The sequence below is a fragment of the Protobothrops mucrosquamatus genome, unplaced genomic scaffold (genome assembly GCF_001527695.2).
Source record: "Protobothrops mucrosquamatus isolate PMUCROS unplaced genomic scaffold, P.Mucros_1.0 scaffold4, whole genome shotgun sequence".
Lineage (NCBI taxonomy): Eukaryota > Metazoa > Chordata > Lepidosauria > Squamata > Viperidae > Protobothrops > Protobothrops mucrosquamatus.
The window spans coordinates 1,121,342-1,140,577 of record NW_015386391.1 but is presented as its reverse complement, the minus strand read 5'-3'; the positions used below and the strand labels follow the sequence as shown (position 1 = coordinate 1,140,577).

Genomic DNA, 19,236 nt, shown 5'->3' with positions numbered 1-19,236 from the left:
GATACGGTTATTTTGTAAAGCTTCGGATCAACTGTATTTACAACTTGTACGGCTTCTACATTTATAAAAATATTTTATTTAATCCGTAACATTATTGTTTTCAAAAACTATGTCCAGACGTTCCCCCCCCCCCCCAGGTATAAATTTCTAATGGTGTTTCAGGTATATAGCAATGAAACAATTTTTTTAAACAAACATTTCTTTAAAATTAAAACAAAGGAGTTAAAAGTTCTTTGTGATTTTTTTTTTACAGTGTAGGCACCATTGAAAATAATTGCCCTTGGCATTTCTATCCACCATCTCTTGCCAGTGTCTTTATATCTTTTTTTTTCCTTAAAAAGAAAAGGTTGCAATGGCAACTATTAATCACAATGACAACAAAAAAATCACTGCTTGTTTGCACTCTTATATAACTCAGTTCAATATTTGGCTGATATACTTCAAATTCTTTAAAATGAATGTTGTGCAAAACCAAAAAAAAAAATGTGCAGATCTGAACTATAAAATTAAACATATCCAGACTTATCAAAAATAAATTTACACCCACACTTCCACAACTGAAGACTGAAATACAATACACTTCAGTAGCATAATATACATACTGGGTTGAAAAGGAAAAGAGAGAGAGAACCTCATCTCAACAGTACCATAAATATATAATCGAAAGCAAGTTTATAATTTCTTCTACCTTTTCTGGAAAAAAAATCACTCTGTACTGCACAGTACTATCTTTTTCGTGAAAGAATATCTATAACTCAATTATTTGCATATTAACTGGTAAATAGATATTTAAAAATACACTTTGGGATGGAGGGGGAAATTAAACAGTTGTGGATGCATGTAAAAGACTTCAAGAACGTAAGTCTATCAATATCTTACAAGAAAAAAACAAACACACCCCCCACAAAACGCTGGTGTCACAATTTCAACCTGCCTGGGAGGTACTGATCAGATGCCCCCCAAGACAGAACAGGTTCTCCTTTTTCTCCAATTTTACTCCAGAAGAAACAACTCGGTCGAATTGGGCCCATTATTGCCAACCCCCAACCCCACCCCACCCCCTTCAACAATATTGCTTCGAAATTTCTTACCACGGTGAAAGTGTCTTTTATATCGGGGCATTAGGGGATCAAGAGAACCGAAATGGTGGCTGCGTCCATCCGACTGCAGCCCACCCCTTCGTGTGCAATGCTATGTTTGAAAAAAAAAAGAGGAGTGGGCTTCAGAGAGAATGGCCCCGGCTGCCATCTTGGCTTTTTTTTTACACCCGGCCCCCTCCCCCGTTGCTGCGGCTGCTGGGACAGGTTGCTCTACAAAGGAATCCACACAAGCGGTGCACGGAGCTACAGGACAACTCGCCAAGCCGTTGACATATTGCTGTCAGACGGAGGTGACCCCACATAAAATACCCAATTTCAAGTGAGCGGATGCCGCGGCCGGTTCCTCCTGCTCAACACGGGCCGAAAGAGGCGACGGGGCCCAAAGGGCGCCAGAGCGACATCCTGCGGGCGAAGGGCTTCCGCACAGCCTCCGCCTCTCAAAGGGATTTGCCAAGTCTGGCTTTTAGGGCCTTCAGGAGACCTGCAACTGGGGCAGAGGAGAAGAAAAACAAAGTGCTCCTGAACCGTGTTTTCTGCGGACGCGAGTAAAAAGGCTGCCCGTCCACCAATCTGGGGAGGAGGCCGATCCACCCTTGGCAACTGGAAGGAAACAGCACAAACTTTTTTGTCTCGTTTGAGCTGGGTTAAAGAAGTGGGAGCTAAAATATTAAAAGTCGCTCTGTACAAAAAGAAGAAGAAGAAGAAGGAACAAAGCAAGTCCCGGAGATACAAAAAGAAAAACAAAAAGCACGTCTGCCATTTACAAAAGAGTGGAGTTGAATCCTTTCCGATCCGCGATCATCAGAATCTATTGCGATGATCCCAAAAGGCACCAGGAACTCAGGAAAACGAGGAGCACAGCCGAGCCAGAGGAGGGTGGGTGGACCGTGGGGAGGTCCGTGCGGGGCAGCACCCGGGGCACCTTCCTCAGGAGTCACCGGCAGAGAACCTGAAGGGGGGGGGGAGAAAGGCCGGGAGGAGAGACTCGATCAGGGCATCAGAGCTGAGAGGGCCCCACAAACACGGGCAGTCCTCCGCTGGGATTCTCTTAACGACAGTAGCAAGAAAGGTTGTAAAATGAGGCAAATCTCACTTAGCAGCTGCCTTGCTTAGCAACAGAAATTTGGCGCTGCATTGTGATGCTAAGTTAAGGACCCCCAGTGACTGAAAACCAAATAATAATAATAATCCCACAGCCTACTTCTGAAATTTCTCCATCAGCTTCTTCACCATCTTGTCCGTGATGCCGGGGCTGGCGGCTTCGGCCAGGCTGATGCTCTTCTCCAGCTCTTCGATGGCCTGCCTCTTGCCGGCGCTGTTTGCGTCTTGCTGCTTCAGCTGAGCAGGGGGAGGCGAAGGGGAGAGGGTGAGGGGCTGCAGCCGCAGCTGCGCAGGGCTTTGAAGGGGTCTGAAGGGGCCAAGAGACTCACCTCTGCAAACACGGGATTGATGATCAGGGTTAAACAGCCCAAGGTTTTCATGAGATCCTGGTCCTGGAAAGTTAGAAGGGAGGTTTTCAGACAGAGCCCATCAAGTGCCCGGAACCTCAAGGGAATGTCGGCCCAAAGCATCACCAGGTGAGTTTTCTATCCAGCCTGGGAAAGCAGGTAAGTCCCGGCCGTTTCCTTTGGAGATCTCGTGCCCACAAAAGACTGGCAAGTCTCTGTCTTAATTTGGGTGTATTTTAATGGGAATGGTGGCACGGTTTTAAGGGCTATTTAAATATATTCTCTGCCCCGAGGTACGAATAATTTGGGGATGTATAACTGACAGTATGCAATAAAAAAACCTCAGAGGCTCATTCTCTCATCTAATAAAACTCAAATAAACCCCTTTCACCGCAGCCCCTTCTGAAGTATACATGCTGGCTAAACCTACTGTCCCATTCTGCACTTTCTTGGCATCCGGCTTCTTCCGCACGGTGGTAAAACTCCATTCGGGGTGGGAATTGTTCTCCTTGTTGCTAGACTCGCTAAGAGGCAAGAGGGGGGAAAGGCAAAACCAGTCAATAAATTAGAGAACCCGGCTAGGTGGGCTTGTTAAAGGTTTACAAGAGCGCTCAGGCCTTCCCGATCTGGGCCACCTTGGTGCATTGAGACCCTCTGGGTCCATCTGCCCCCGCAGCCTCCTCCCCACCACCCGGACTCACGAATCCGAGCCGTCCGAGTCCGTTTCATCGCTGCTGTGTCCTTCTGCTTTCCATCTTTTGAACCTGTCGATCAGCTCCGTCAGGTACGAGGTCTTCTTGGCGTTTTTCAGGATGAATTTGTGCTTCAGCAGCTCCTTGGCTGTGGGACGCTGGAAAAGATAGCAAGCGTCAAGTTGTTTTCCGGAAGAACCTCACAGCGCTGGAGATGACGTGGGCAGGAGATCAAAAGGATGGCCTCCTTCCACGAAGATCTGCTTATCACATTCTCTTCCTCATCAACCGTGGAAGGAAAGCCCAGGGGTGGGAAAGGCCTTCCTCTGGAGAAGGAGAGCTCTCCAGAACCCATTCAAGACATGGCATCTTGAGGAGCCTTCTAGTTGACTCCTGATCTTCCAAGCCCACCTTGCTTTTTCCTGCAGTTGTTCATTATTAATTTATCTTTCATTCTGCAAAATTCATTCAGCATCCCAAATAACATAAAAAAATTAAAAGCTGATGCTAACCACTATTCCAGAAGTTCAGATCCCAACAGTGAGACCTTAGAATGCCATGAGATCTAAACAAGTCTACCATTCGCGCACTCCAGAGCAATGACCCAATCTTTTTTGGCCTGAACAGTAAATTCTCCAACAGCAACGATTAGAATAAACTTCTTAATGTTCTTTCACTGGCATCCGTGAGTCAACACATGTTTTCTTGTGATCTCCAACAGCTGTCCACCTACATTAGCTTCTGAGTAATACTTGAGCTTTACAAATCCAACCAAAGTCACTACAAAACTTCTACTACGTGTTTCATCTAGAATCTGACTCAAAGTTAAGCTTCAACCACCTCTGATTCACTCTTTGGCATGCTCCAAACATCCTGTGTGGTTTGAAACATCCTAGGTCAAGCCACAAAAATAACAAAATGCCTAAAAGTTATCCTGCTGTGTTTTGGGTGCAGAGAAGACTGCATCCTTCAAAACCCTGCAAGCATGATGATGATGCATCAGGATCCATTTGGCTTTTTTTTTAGAAGGCTTCCCACAAGATGGGCCTCCCTCCAGACCCAAGGGCTGGGAATAGCCAAAAGCACACTCACAAACGTCGGGTCCTTATTCAGACAGGCGTCAATAAACTCTTTGAAGGGTTTGCTGAACTCTCCGGCCAGAGTGGGGGGGTTGTTTTTGGGGATGAGGAAGAGGACTCGCATCGGGTGCATGTCTGAATTCGGAGGCTCCCCTTTGGCTAGTTCGATGGCGGTGATTCCAAGAGACCAGATATCAGCCTGCAGAGAAGAGAAAGGACAGAGAACCTGGCTGGCTATTTTGAACGAGGTCAAGAATTTCCTCTGCACAAATTGTGGGTTTTAACCTGAACTGTGTGATGTGGGTCAATGCTCTTTCAAGTTTCAGGAGCACCACTTGATGTCGTCACCCCGTTAGTCAGTCCCATCAACCATTTATTTATTAGCTGTATATCAATCACTAGGATGGGCGATTTCCTCTTAAGATTTAAGAGATATACAGGTAGTCCTTGGCTTATGACCACAATGGAGTCCAAAATTTCTGTTGTTAAGTGAGACATTTGTTAAGTGAGTTTTGTTCTTAAGTGAATCACTGCAGTTGATAAGTCAGCAACACGGTTGTTAAATGAACCGGGCCTTCCCCACGGACTTTGCTTGTTGGAAGATCGCAAAAGGGATCGCGCAACTCCGGGACACTGTGACCGTCATAAATACGAAGCAGTTGCCAAACGTCTCAGTTTTGATCACGTGATCATGGGGAATGTTACAATGGTTGTAAGTGTGAAAAAATGGTCATAAGTCACCTTTTTTCAGTGCCATTTTAACTCTGAACTAAATGAACTGTTATTAAGTCGAGGACTATCTTATTAAAAAAAAATCTCACTACAAATGAGCTACGGTTCTGGATTGTGGGCACCGAGCTCTCTCCATGTTCCTGTATAAATGAAACCAACCCTTCAAGGCCTACAAAGGACCTTACTTTTGAGTCGTAGGCCGACTGCTGAATGACTTCGGGGGCCATCCAGAAGGGCGTCCCTACGAAAGTGTTCCTCTTGATCTGAGTGTCGGTCAGTTGCCCAGCCACTCCAAAATCCGCAAGCTTTACATCTCCTTGCTCAGACAGCAACACGTTGGCAGCTGGTTGGGGTGGGGGCGGGGGTGGAAGAGAAGAAAAACTTCATTTGACAACAAAAGGAACTTGGGGTCCGGGGGAAGCATCTTCCCTCCCTCTGTGTACCCACCTTTGATGTCTCTGTGGATTTTCTTTTCGGAGTGCAGGTAATCCAGCCCTTTCAGGATCTCCTTGAGCATCGTAGCAATCTGGAATTCGTCAAAGGGGCCAGCACGGAGCTTGAGAGGAAATAAGCAAAGTTTATACGCTTTAACGGAACCCCGAGTGCCTTGAAAGGCACTCACCTTGAGTCCGAAACAGCCGTTTCCTTTCCTTTTTAAAGGTCTTAGGACGATAGAAAGAGTCAAGTTGTATTTCCATTTCAGCAGAAATGGCTCTTCATCAAAAGTTCTACGTAACTAAACCAAATATACCTGGAAAGAGAGCTAGGCCATTATCACAAATAAATCTGGGTGTTGTGAACGTGCTAGTTTCCTCAACTCTTATCTTATCTCTTACTTCGTTACCAAGAAAACCTCTGAACTTGTCAAGATCAGGGGAAGCACTCAACACACGACTGGTGTGCAAGACTCGGGAACCAGATCGGACTTCAAGGCAACAATCTGTTGCCCACAAGCCACTTCTGTCCCCAGGGGAGCTTCTCTTGGCAATGAAGCCCATCAGAAGCTCCAGAATCAGAGCAAAACCCACCAGGAAACATTCTCAGGATTCAGGGGACTACTCTGTAGTGCCTGCCGGATCCTGCCCGTAGGAGAAATGATTCCTTGGGGCTGCAGACAGACTGTCTTCGGCTCTCTTCACATCAGTTCCTCTAGCCCAGGGCTCTCCAAACTCAACAACTTTAAGACTTGTGGACTTCAACTCCCAAAATTCATCAACCAGCCATTTCTCGACTTCAGCTACTGTAAGAGAGGTGGACTTCAACTCCCAGAATTCCCTAGCCAGCCTGGAGGATTCTGGGAGTTGAAGTCCACATCTCTTAAAGCAGCTGAAGTTGAGAAACGCTGCTCTGGCCCACGTGAGCAGGTCTCTGCTTTCCTGGGTGCCAACCAAGAGCTGAACTGGGCTGCAACAGCAAAGCCAAGCGTAAGCAGATGCTGACGTCCTCAGGAGACACAAGCAGGCTTCAAACCCCACATTTCAGGACCTCCTAGATGTAACTACTGTGGCAGAATTATCTCAGAGGAAGAGGGTGGGTCTCCCGGTGAGGCCTGTGGTCAAGCTGGCCTGGGGGGATAAGGGAAAACCAGACATCTCTGCTTTCTCAGCCCCTCCTAAGCTGCAGCCACATTGAAGGCCTCGCCTGTCATCAGCAATGGGCCCTTTCAGCTTTTAAGTTTACAGGAACTCAAAATGGAAACGCCAGCCCAGTTTTAGCACTAAATATTAGCTGTGTTTGCTTCCACAGCAAGCTCTCCGGATCTCCTTCCAACAGAAACATCTCTGTGTGTTGAAAGCTAATTTTTTTTTTAAAGGCCACTTTTCAATTTATTAAGTGCAGTGGGTAGTTTTTCATAACTGCAAAGTTTCCTTTTCCTCAAAAGTCAAGCAACACACTCTTTATTCTAACAGATGTTTATTTACGGCCTGAGCCGGAGGGACGGCAACCCTGTAGCTCTGCCACCAGACTCAAAGGGACCCACTGAGGTCCCTGCAGGAAAATCTGTGCTAATAGAAAACATCTCTGACTTGGGCGAAGGAATTCCGCTCCCTGCCCAAGGACTGAGTCACAAAGGAAGCTCAGTCGAGATTCACACCCTCTTGGGCCCCGGTGGCAAAGAGAAGCGACACTTATTTGTTTCTGCAAGAGGTGAACACTTATTCCCCCCCCCCCCCGTCTTTGTGATGGACCGCAACCATTACCAGGTCTCTCCCTGGAGGTCCTGCAATCTGGAGAAAGGGGCATAAAACTGCGGACAGTGAAAGCCTGTTACAATCCACCATTAACAGAGCTTTAAACACATCAGGTGTTTCCAAAGTGCAAACTTTGGTACTACCCGCAAATAACCAGACGTGTCTTTTAGTGCAGCACACATTTGGAAATGACCTCTTCGCTCAAACATGAATTATATTTAGACTGCCTGAAATCAGAAGCATCTTGACCAAAAAGGCCTGGAAGAGTGACTCGGGCTGACTAGCAATTCCAAAATTATGAAATGACACCACCCATAAAAAGGGGAAAGCTTACAAAACAAATCAACAACATTCATAAAGTAACTGGAATACTTACCAGATCCAGGGCTGATCCCCCACCTAAATATTCCATTATTATCCACAACTTTGTGCCCTAAAAGGAAACGCAGGTGAAGAGTTAGCTTTTTCCTCTTGATTTCTCTGCATCAGGGAAAGGGGGAAAAGGGGTCGGAACAGTGTGGAATTTAGGGAGCTACAGTGGTAATATATCTGGAAGGAGCATTAAGCTGGGGAAGAACGGGACAAACGATCCACGGTGACCACAAAAAGAACGAACTGTGGGACCCTTGGGGCTCTCTGAGCTGGGTTGTTTGCTAGCAGACATTTCATTACCCAACTAGGTAACCTCATCAGTGCTAGTGAGAGAGGAACTACACTAAGTGACTGTAGAAACAGGGACTAAATCCTGCACTCCCTTGCACTGGTGATGTTACCTAGTTTGGTCATAAAATGTCTGCAAGCAAACAACCAACAAAATAACAGAGTTGGAAGGGATCTTGGAGGTCTTCTAGTCCAACCCCCTGCTCAAGTGGGAGACCCTGCGCCATTCCAGACAAGTGGCCGTCCCGTCTCTTCTTAAAAGCCTGCAGTGATGGAGCACCCACAACTTCTGGAGGCGAGGAGTTCCACTGATTAATTGTAACCAAGCTCAAGACCAGGTGCGTGCAACCTTGGGAGATCCAGGGATTTCTCCTCTGGAACGGCACCACTCTGAAATTGCCTGCCAGCTAAAATAGGTTTGGGGTCCTGTTTGGGCCACATCACCAAGGCCTAAGGGCCTTTCATTTGCATGTTAGATTTGCTACCTCACTTTGGCTCTTACCACTCTTGTTAATACTTTAAATGGCAGTTGCGTGTTCTAAGCTGCCAGTTTTAGAAAGTGGTGCTTATTTGTAGTGGGACATTTTATTGGTTATATTGTGTGATTTTTATAATTATACCTGGTGTTTTCAGAAGAACCACATGAAGCACCGAGACAATAATTTTTGAGCCCTCTGTCGTTTGAACCAACTTGAAGAAAACCTCTGTGTACATTCCAGAAAGTTGCTCTGTGACTGGGGGTTATTTGTAGTAAAAAAAAAGGTACTTTCATCTTTCCAAACAATGCGGTGATCCCAAGAAAGAGTTTTACCACTCAAATATTTTGATCAGCAGCCAAACATGATATTTATAGCTGGGAACTTATCAGCCTCCCACTTTCCATTTAGAGATGAAGACAGCCGAGTTTCAGAAAGGGGGACTTTGGTCTTAAGCTAAAAACCAATCCAAACATCTGGGTAAACAGTCCATGGGGGCTGTTACCTTTCCCCTAGTCAAGAGGCTGCCAATCAAGGCCTTAGAACAGGGGTGGGGAACTACTGTATGGCCCCCTCTATAGCTTGTGGACTTCAACTCCCAGAATCGGAATTCTGGGAGTTGAAGTCCACAAGTCATAAAGGGGCCATAGTTCCCCACCTCTGCCTTTGAAGGAGGAGAGGCCTCTGGGCGGAGGGGCTTGTAAGGCCCCCTACAGACAAGATGTCCCCCGTCCCCATTAACAGAAAGCCCACCCTTCCTTTGTACCGTTTGCTTCCCGAAGCCAACAAATAATGCCAATTGGAAGATTTGGGTCAGTTTTGGACCCAGAGCCTCCATTACAGATGAGTTTTAACCCAACAGCATTTCCTCATGACGGATCGAAATCCAGGCACCGTCAAATGAGGCATGTTGTGGCGGACTGAGGATCAGCTCCTGAACAGAGTACACTTTGTTAGGCAAACACACACTGCATTTACCCTCTACAAGTCAGAGGTTGGAAACTGAGATGTGAGGTATGTGCGCTACTTCTAGCACCTTCCATAAAGCTCATCTGTGCTAGTAGGGAAAACTGGAAACAGACGCTCATTCTTTCACCTGGCTGTTGGCTTCACGGAGGCCTTGGGTGGGTACAGGGTGACTTAGACTGCCCTGCACGGAAAATGCCTCTGAGAATTTGCCAGTGTAAACCGCAACTGGGTGTGGACCATTTGCCCCTTGGCATCCAACAGGCCACTTGGCTAACCATTACAAACCAAGAATGTTTAATGCAGGTAGAAAGTAGGACACGTTTAGTCTTTGGAGGAGGAGAGATGTGTTAGTCTATCATTCAGAAGCCTCTGAACAATGTTTGTTGGTCAGAAAAGGTGCAACAATGGCTTCTCCTCCTGATTTTTTCCATCACAGCCTTGAATCCACAGCAGAACTCAGATGCAATTCTGATTATGTTTTGGCGAGGATGACACAACTTTGTATTGCAATTCCTGTGGAATCTGGAGACTGTGATAGTCTAGACTGGAAGTTCATACATGAACTCTTCCATACAGGGTTTGGGATGGGTCGTGTCTGGACTGAAACGTGCATGCCTAGACCATACCTGGAGTAAAACAGGGCTAGCTGACTCCAGATGTGGAGAAAAAACGCTTGCCACCTTCCGAGTTAGAAGGTAAAGTATTCGTGCTCACTCCAAACACAACCAACCAAAGCTGAACGGGGTGTACCACGTTCCACACTATCATGGCTCCATGTGAACCTGGACCCCCCCAACTTCACCCCTCCCTTGCAAAACCACCCATGTTCAACGGTCTCTGTTACCTTCAAATAGGAGCCGTAGTACTTGGTGACATAAGGGCTGTCGCACTGGCTGAGCACCGTGATCTCCTGCTGGATGTCTTCAATTTCATCCTCGGCCTCTTCAAGGTCGATAATTTTAATGGCCACCACATGTTGCGTCCGGTTATCAATGCCTTTAAAGACTTCTCCGAAGGAGCCTTTCCCGATGCGCTCCAGTTTGGTGAAAAGCTCCTCGGGATCAGCTCGGTGGTTCTGGAAGGGACCAAGAGGACAAGCTCAGCTGAAGAGGCCAGGTGCACCACTTCAAGGGGGATGTTACCAGAAATAAGGGGGGGGGTCTCTTCCTGAAAATCTGCAGGGGAGCTACTCCCAATCCTGGGAACAATTGTGTGGCCAATCTCGTAATTTGTATCCAAGTGTGCAACTGCACATTTTTTAATATGTTCACTTTTATTTTACTTGTTAGAAGTTTGGAAGACAGACATACCCTGGGGTGGAGGAGAGCAGGTCAGGTAAGAAATGCTTTCAGTTTCTCTTTCTAAGTATCACCACACAAATTACTCTTTTAATTGGCTCTCCCTAATTAGCCACAGGGGCGATTTGGAAGATCTGGATCCCAGTCACAGCCCTGAGGGCACCGCATGCCTGCAACTTCCTTGACACCCACTGCAGTGCTGGTTCCACCTGACTTTTTCAACATTCAGAAAGTACGTCGTCATCAACCAGAGGTGACCTTGGTCAACAGCAAAGTTGGGCGCAAAGGACTATCCGTAAGACTGAGTTACAGCCAGTCCTCAACTTACAAGAGTTCATTTAGTGACTGTTTGGAGTTACAACAGCACTGGAAAAAGCGACTTATGAGAGTTTTTCACACTTATGATTGTTGCGGCATCCCCAGAGTCACTTGATCAAAATTCAGACACCCGGCAACTCGTACTTATGGCGGCTGCAGTGTCCCCAGGGACTTTTGTGACCTTCTGAAAAGAAAAGTCAACGGGGAAGACCATGTGCCCAACTTAACAACTGCAGTGATTCACATACCAACTGCGGCAAAAAAGGTCATAAAATGGGGCAAAACTCACTTAATAAATACCTCACTTAGCAATGGAAATTTTGGGCTCCATTGTGGCTGTAAGCCGAGGACTCCCTGAGTAGATGATTTATTCAAGCCTATGTACAAGAATGTGACCCACTAAAGTTCAACACTAAATTAGCACCAGATCAGGGTCAACGGAATTCAAGAGGGATTGTGGGAAAGCAACAAATCGCTTACATCACTGGCCTTCGCCAACATGTCCATTTGCAAGCATGCCTCAAAACAGAAATGGTGGATGGTGGCAATTATGACTCGCTTGCCCGGGAAAAGAACAAAAGAAAGCAAGGACCTTGATAAGGACTGTAAGGTCACCGGTCTGGGGAAACTGAGTTGGGGGCTCAGTCCGAGGTCACGTTCCAAGTCACAGAAAAGGATGGCCAGGCTAGAAGAACAGAATGGCCCACCAGGCAGTCCAGAGGAATTCAGAAGCTGCTACATTAGTTGAACCTACTCCCAAGTAAGTTTAAGTTGCTGTTTGAGTCTAAGGCAGGGCACTCCAACATTGGCTGGCTAAGGAATTCTGGGAGTTGAAGTCCACAAGTCTTAAAGTTGCCAAGGCTGGAGACTCCTGGTCTAAGGTACTAGCCAGGGACCATGAGAGTTGTGGTCTACTCTATCCAGCTCTATTCTGGCTGAAGACTGGGGGTCTACTGGTGATCCCGCAGTGTTGGCAGAAGATGGATGGCCCTTGATGTTCTGCAGCTCAGGGCTTCTACAAAGCCTCAGGGATCCCAACCTTGCCGAAAAGAGCCACTTTCCCAGAACAAGTTCTAAATTGTCCCTTTCGTGCACAAGCACCGATGGTTGTGCAACATTTCCCGCTTGCCTAATTGTTTCTCTTTAGAAACCAACTGATAATTACACAGGCGGCGGCCTTCCTTTCTCGCTGGAAAAGCTCAATATCCTCATGGAAACTTCCATTTCTACATCTTGGGCTTTGGCTCCGCACAACTGGCCAAGGTTACTCATTGTACACAGACAGGCCATTGCAAGATGTTCTGACAGAGCACCTCAAACATCTGAGAAACAAGCACATTCTTCCAAGGCAACATCGCCCTTTCTTTCTTTCTTTCTTTCTTTCTTTCTTTCTTTCTTTCTTTCTTTCTTTCTTTCTTTTTCTTTCTTTCTTTCTTTCTTTCTTTCTTTCTCTTCTGAAGCAAGTCAGGAGTGTCAATGCCTTGGGTTCCAGGCATTTGGAAGTCAAGCAGGAATTTCCAGAACTTGATGTATTTTTAGAACAGCTGCCCCTGAAAATCCTGTTTAAAAGCGCAACAGCAGCTCTATGCAAAGATCGCTCCAGTTGAAAGAAACGTAAGCACATTAACTAATCCAGCATTCAGACCAGACCGGATCTTGGAAGCATTTACAACCCACATTTGCATGCGTAAAGCTCTCCCAAGGCCCCTGGGACGCTGAGAAAACAGTCACACTGAGAGAGAAAGCAAGAGGATTGATGGTGCTCTTGTTCTACAACAGAGGTGCCCAATCTTGGCAACTTTTAAGACTTGTGGACTTCAACTCCCAGAATTCCCCAACCAGTCATGAATGATAGAGTTGGAAGGGACCAGAAAGATCACCTAGTCTGGTGTTTTTCAACCTAGGCAACTTTTAAGACTTGTGGACTTCAACTCCCAGAATTCCCCAGCCAGTCAGCCAAGACTTATCCTCTACCATTCTACACCCATGATGTCTGAATTGATGGTTTGGTTCATGCAATGTGCTGATTACCCCATATGATGAACCAGTTATTACCAAACCCTGTCTGGGTCACCTATAAAATCTTCAGGATTAACTAGATCATTTATCCTTAGCTCTGGCCCTGCAGAGAAATAACTGAACAATTTCATTAAGTCGCATAACTTGTTTAAAACCCTCCAGTTTAAAAACAGAAGTCCGACATGCACAGAAGTTCCTCCTCTGTTTTAGGTCCTCAAAACAGAAGGATTGTTAGCTGTAACTGCGCAGCCTACGCAAAATTTAAGTTGGGCTCTGAAATTTAACATGCTAACAAGTCTCAGAATTACAGAGCCATCCATCAAACGAACATCAGACTGGCTGCTTCAGAGGCCAAACCGGAGCATAAAGCTGCTTTTCAGGGAGGGCTGTCTGAGCTTGAAGTCGAGAACAAGGCGTTGTGTTTTCCAAGCTCTCTGTCTTTTGTAAAGACACACTTTAATCAACAGTGTTTGATCCTCCCAGTTATAAACGCAAAGTAATCTGGAACTCAAGAGGAAAAGTGCCTTTTTTCCCGACAAAGCTTCATCGAGATGACAACAAAGCAAGCACAACAAGAAGAATCTTGTTCTTATAAAATGTACAACAAATCGTTGCCCTTCATTAAAACAGCGCCCAGAGACTGCAAACTTAGATAAACAGGGATCTGTCAGCCAGTTAAGATTCTTGAGAAACTGTTAAAACACTATTTGGCTTTCCACCGTTAATGGATTTTTAGTGAGATCCATTTCTGAGTACTACTTTTTTTGTCAATGAAATAAATGTCTTGGAATCTCAACAATAGAGACAACAAAGGAGAGCGCTGAATGCAACTAAGGGTCTCCGCAAACCGAAAACAGAAATATTTACAATCAACTTGTGAGAAAGAAATGAATCAGCGGATTGTTTTGCGATTATTTCCGCCTGAAGGTACACACGGTGGTGCAGGCTCAAAGTCCGAACGCTCACATTTTTCCCACAGGGAAACTATTAGGGGATCTTGAATTTCAGATCAGTTTACACTTCCTGAAAACAAGCCACAGGGACTTCAACACCATCCAGAACAAAGTAACAGGATAAGCAAACAAGCTTCAATAATGGTAATAATTAGAAGTGGCCAAATCCTTTCCTATCTTTTAATCATATAATGGTCCCTTTCTTTATTAGGAGCGTGGAGGAAGAAAGATGGCATGAGGAGCAATTTAAATACATGGAAGAAAGGATTGTTCAGATCATCTGTCTTCCCTTTAAATAATAATCCAATCTAAGTTTAGGATCTAAAGACAACAAACAAGGAGATGTTTCATTAATAGTATTTTGTTATCTTGACAGTATGGCAGAATGCTTTGAGGGAAACCACCAAGTTATTCTAGAAATTCAGAAGAGCGCAAAAATAAAAATAATTCAAAAAGGGAAAGTTTGGGCAAAACAGATCAGATTTTAAAATCTGAACATCAAAGGGGTGCCTTGAAATTGCTGGCAAATCCACAAGGTAAACTGAGGAAAATGGGGGGTTTTCCCCCTTCACCCATTCTTTTTTCACAATCTTTTAAGCTGAAAGAATTTGTAATGAACTATTCATTTTCACATACATACATACATACATACATACATACATACATACATACATACATACATACATATGCAATGCTTTTTTAGGAAGGGGGAGAGAAATTTCAAGGTGAATATCAGCTTAATATCAGCCTGATCAAGTGACTGTGTCAAGTTCCCATATTCCTCGGTGTACATTTTAAGATTACAAAAACGTATTTTAACTGAATTACCTGGCTAACGCTGAACGCTGCACACATGGAAAATACAGCACAAACATACGATGGACTGAGCCTCAGCCGAGCTGATAATCAAGTTAAGACTTCATCTGAATTTAGAAGACTGTTTCAAGCATTGGTGAGATGTCACACCATACATTACTCACATGTTAGTACATTATTCCTAGACAGGTACGTAGTTCTAAGGAGCTGGTGGGGGAAACCTGGGGGAGAAACATCATGGCCCGCCAATCAATCTGGTTATAATTAAAAGGGGCCGTATAATTGCTGTCTAGATGTCAGAAAGCCCTACATCACTCTCCATTTCTCCAACTTTAATAAACCAAGCTTTGCGATTCCAGACTCTTCGGACATGTTTTAATCCATCAGCACAGCCAACTGGAACTATAAAATTGGGCAGAAGCAGGCCACAAATCTATGGGACACCCGGTAGCTTCACCTTGGGGGGATAGGTAGTGTGTAGAAGGCAAAGCTAAGTTGTGCAAAACTCAACATACGCAACCAAGATTAACCCTTATAATACAAGTGGAAGCGCAGAGATCAGCCTGCCCCAACTTGAACTGAACAGTCTACAAGTTAAAACACGGATGTAAATATAGCCATGACATAAACAACCACTCGCTCCCTGAAGGATCACGGTGCTCTAAGAACTGAAGGCTTTAATGTGCCACAGAAAGCAACAATGAAAATGTCTGTTTCAACACCTAATTCTCTGTGGTTGTTCCAGATCCTCCTGGTGGCTCTCCTGTCAAACGTTGCCCGCTGGAAAAGTTCTTGAGTGCTCAACGTTTGTGGCATCTGAGCAGGGCCGGGCACTCGGCACAATCGCTTCTAATCAGCAGCTTCAAAGGCCCTAATTCTCAGCAGAGAAGAAAACCAACGGGCCTTTTCTCAGTATTTGACGCTTACGGCGTGCTGCCTTGAACAAACAGAGAGCTGGATTGAGCTACACTTCCTGCACGCAGGGCTATGATAAACTTGTGGCCAGCTCACAGGAGCAAGGAACATGGGGGGAGATACTGTAAGGCATAGATAACCTTCATCAAATACACGGTGGCTAACAGAGAATTATCCCATTCACCAGGAAGGCAGGGCGATTAATTTTGTACACAACTTCAAAAATACTGGAAATACTCTTTTCAAAACAACATTAGGCTATGGAAAACAGGAGGCCCAAACCAAGATTGGAAAACTGGCAACTCACTACTTAAACTTCACATCTATTCAAAGAAGAACGAGTACACTGATGTTTGGTGAATTCACATGAAAAACCAACCCAGACTGTGTTTCACTCATCCACTTCCTGCATTCGGATGAGACACTTTTACTTTGCGTGTGTTGGAGACATTGTCTTTGCCTTTAAAAGAGGGGTCCTGAAACATGCACCAATTCCTAGGAAGAGTGGAGCAGATTAGCCAATGATCTACCAAATTAAGGAAGCACCTTGCAAACTTTAACAGGGGTTTGTTAAGAACAGATCCTGATAGGCTAACTTTATTTCAAGTCTTGATTCGGTAACTGCGCCATAGTAGATTGTTCCACATTTGCCTTAGACCTGATGCTTATCTTCATCTGAGCAAAACCTCTGGCAAAACATACTGCATCACTAGGTTTATCAAACTAGATAAGCTTTGGCTGGGTGGCATGCAAATTAAGTGAACAGTTAGTTCAAAAAGCACTCTTCATTAATCGTTCTTCCTCAGACTAGAAGGAAATACCATGTGAGATACCAAAGGTTAAGTCTCAGGCTGTGCACATTCTTATTAATCACATGAAGAAACTGGAGGGAGAATACTTATCATATTTGTAGATAACACAAAATTGAGGGAAGTAACTAGTATCTTATTAGACCATAGCAATAAAATTCAGAATGATCTTGACAGATTAGAGAAAGGGCCTGAAGATGCAAGCATGAAATTTAACAAAGACCCTGCTCCAAGTTAAGAAAATTGAAAATCAAAAGCACAGGTAGAGAAAAAGGGACACCGTACTGGACGATACTTGTGGAGAATGTCTAGGAAAAGGGGTGGCTTACAGACTTGAGTATGAGGAAGTGATGTGGTATGGCTACAAAAAAGGCAGATGGAATTTTAGACGGCCTCAACAGAAGAACAGTTTTGAAAACACAGGAAGTCACTCTTTACGCTGCATTAATCAGACTCCATGTTGATCACTGTGTTCAGTTTTCAGCGACACACATAGGAAGGGTTCAGACCAACTGGAGTAGATCCAGAAACGGCCAAGAGAATAACCACGGAACTGGAAAATAAGACAGAAGGGAGGCCCTAGAAATGTTTAACCTTGAGAGAAGAACAAAGAGCAATTTAGCAGCAGCTATCAGGATGTCACAAAGGGTATCAAATCATGTCTCCAAAGGACATCAAAGCCTGTTCTCGGATCATCCCAGAACGCAGAACCCAGAATAACGGCCCAAAGGGACAGGTAAGCAGATTCCAAGTAAATATCCTGGAAAACAGTAGCGACTTCCTAAGAGCCTGATAGTGGAGCCAACTATCAAGAAAGATCACAGACTTCCCTTCGCTGGATGAGCTCAAGCAGAAGGAGGTCAACCATCTGTCAGAGGTGGTTTACTCTGGATTTCTGCACAGAGCAGGTCTTTGGCCTGGGTGGTTAAAGCTCCCAGTAGCAAATTATCATTTATAAGAGGATGAATAAGATGGAACCTAAAGGCTTAAGAAGGGGAAGAGGAGGAAAGAAAATGTGACTTGAGGCCTCATCATGACATGCCATGTATAGTGAAGAGTCCCTGACCTGGAAGTGTCTAAATGCACTCCCTTAATTCCCCCCCAGGCTAGCCGGGATAATGATAGTTTCTTTCCTGCCTTATTATAAACAATGGTTAATTCAGCTGTCCATCCCTTAAGAGTCCTGTGGATTAAAGCTGCATAAAAGGCTCCAAACAAACTAATAAATACATTTCCGATGCCGGGTTGCATGCAAAAACTAAAAAGGATGAGGGAAAATCCGTGCTCTTTCCCGCCTAGGCATCTGATCCTGTTTCATAATAATAGGATGCAAAACAAGATGGAATTAAGCAAGGATGAGAAGAATGAAACATGACATTAAATGATTTAAACAACCTTTAACACCCAGGTTTAGAAATTAGCCTTTGCAGAATGTAACGTCTGGTTACAAACAGATTCTGCAGGAGATCCAAAACAATCTGGAAAAGGACCAAAGTCTGAACTGCATCAAAACACTTTCAGGAGAGTTTCCAGCAATACTTTCAGGATCCTTTTTGCTCATCAGCCCTTTTGGGGGCTGGGGTGTGTGTGAGGGGGGGCAATGGAGAAAATAAAACTCACCTGAAGGTTTATTGTCCTTTTGAGCAAAGTCAGATTGGGAAGTCAGGAAGGACCCAAGGCAGCCTTTGGCTTGGCTTCCCAAGAAGCCCCCAACTCTTTCCAGGGGAGAAAAATACCCGAGACAGAAAACCCCCCACTCCAAAAAAACAGCAGCTGGATTTGGCCTCTGCCAGTGTTTCCCTCCCGCCAGCCTGGCAGCAGGACCCCCACCCCTTCCAGCCCCTCGCCCTTCCCCGGACACCTGGCCTTTGCCCAGGGCCCCCCAAGAAAACGGGGGGACAATTTGTGAACCCCCCCAGGCGCAAAGACCCCTCAATGAAGGGGGAGGGAGTCGAGCCCCGGGGTCCCCTCGCCCACCTGCCAGTCCCGCGGGGGGTCCCACCGGTGCCCAGCAGCACCCCCCAGCCCGTGTGGACCCCTAGCCCCCCCTTTCCAGGCAACCCAGGCCCCCGACAGGGCCGGCGACCCCCGCGGGTGGGCAAAGACCCCAGCCAGCCCCCCTCCGGGCCCCGCTCACCTGCATGCCGGGCACCTGCACGGCCACGGGCGAGAGGGCCATGGCGGCTCCGGGGAGGAAGAGGAGGAAGGCGGCTCAGCTGCAACGGGGCCTGCGGGGGAGGCGGCGGGAGAAGCAGGCTGGGGGGGCTCCGCAGAGGCCCCGCCCGCCCAGGCCCACCCCGGACCCGCCCTCCGCCACTCCAGAGCCCATCCTCCTCGCCCGGCGGGCCCGCCGCCCGCCCTGCCCGGCGGGGCGGCGGCTCCGAGGCAGGGAGGGCCTCGCCGGGCCCCGGGCCTGCTCCCAGGGCGGGGGGCGCCGAGGCCGACCCCCGCCGTCCTTGGGGGGCCGCCCGCCCGCCGCCGCCGCCCCGGCCAGCCCGCCCGCTCGCTCGCCCGCGCTCACCTTTCCGCCGCGCAGGGGAGCCGGCGCCCGCCGAACTACAGCTCCCAGCGGCCCCTGCGCGGGCGCCGCCGTCTTTGCCGCAGGGGCTGCCGGGAGTTGTGGTGCGGGCGAGGCAGTCGGCGCTCGCAAGCATCGCAAAGCGGACTGAGCAGAGCGGAGCGGGGCGGGAGAGGGAGGGGGGGGTCGCCGCCCCCCCGCCCCCCTGCCGGGCATCCTCCCCGCCCCCTCCTGTATTGAGC

General features: G+C 46.7%; 1 protein-coding gene across 1 annotated transcript; it reads right to left on the bottom strand.

The window, feature by feature from the left end:
• Nucleotides 1-2,297: 2,297 nt before the first annotated feature.
• Nucleotides 2,298-18,668, bottom strand: STK26 (serine/threonine kinase 26). The gene is made up of 10 exons (XM_029282930.1): nucleotides 18,614-18,668; nucleotides 10,193-10,423; nucleotides 7,620-7,676; nucleotides 5,499-5,607; nucleotides 5,237-5,394; nucleotides 4,333-4,518; nucleotides 3,250-3,398; nucleotides 2,979-3,072; nucleotides 2,531-2,593; nucleotides 2,298-2,438 (listed from the first exon to the last, which is right to left on the bottom strand). The coding sequence occupies exons 1-10, from the start codon at nucleotides 18,653-18,655 to the stop codon at nucleotides 2,298-2,300; spliced, it is 1,230 nt and encodes a 409-aa protein (XP_029138763.1). The 5' UTR covers nucleotides 18,656-18,668.
• Nucleotides 18,669-19,236: the final 568 nt, after the last annotated feature.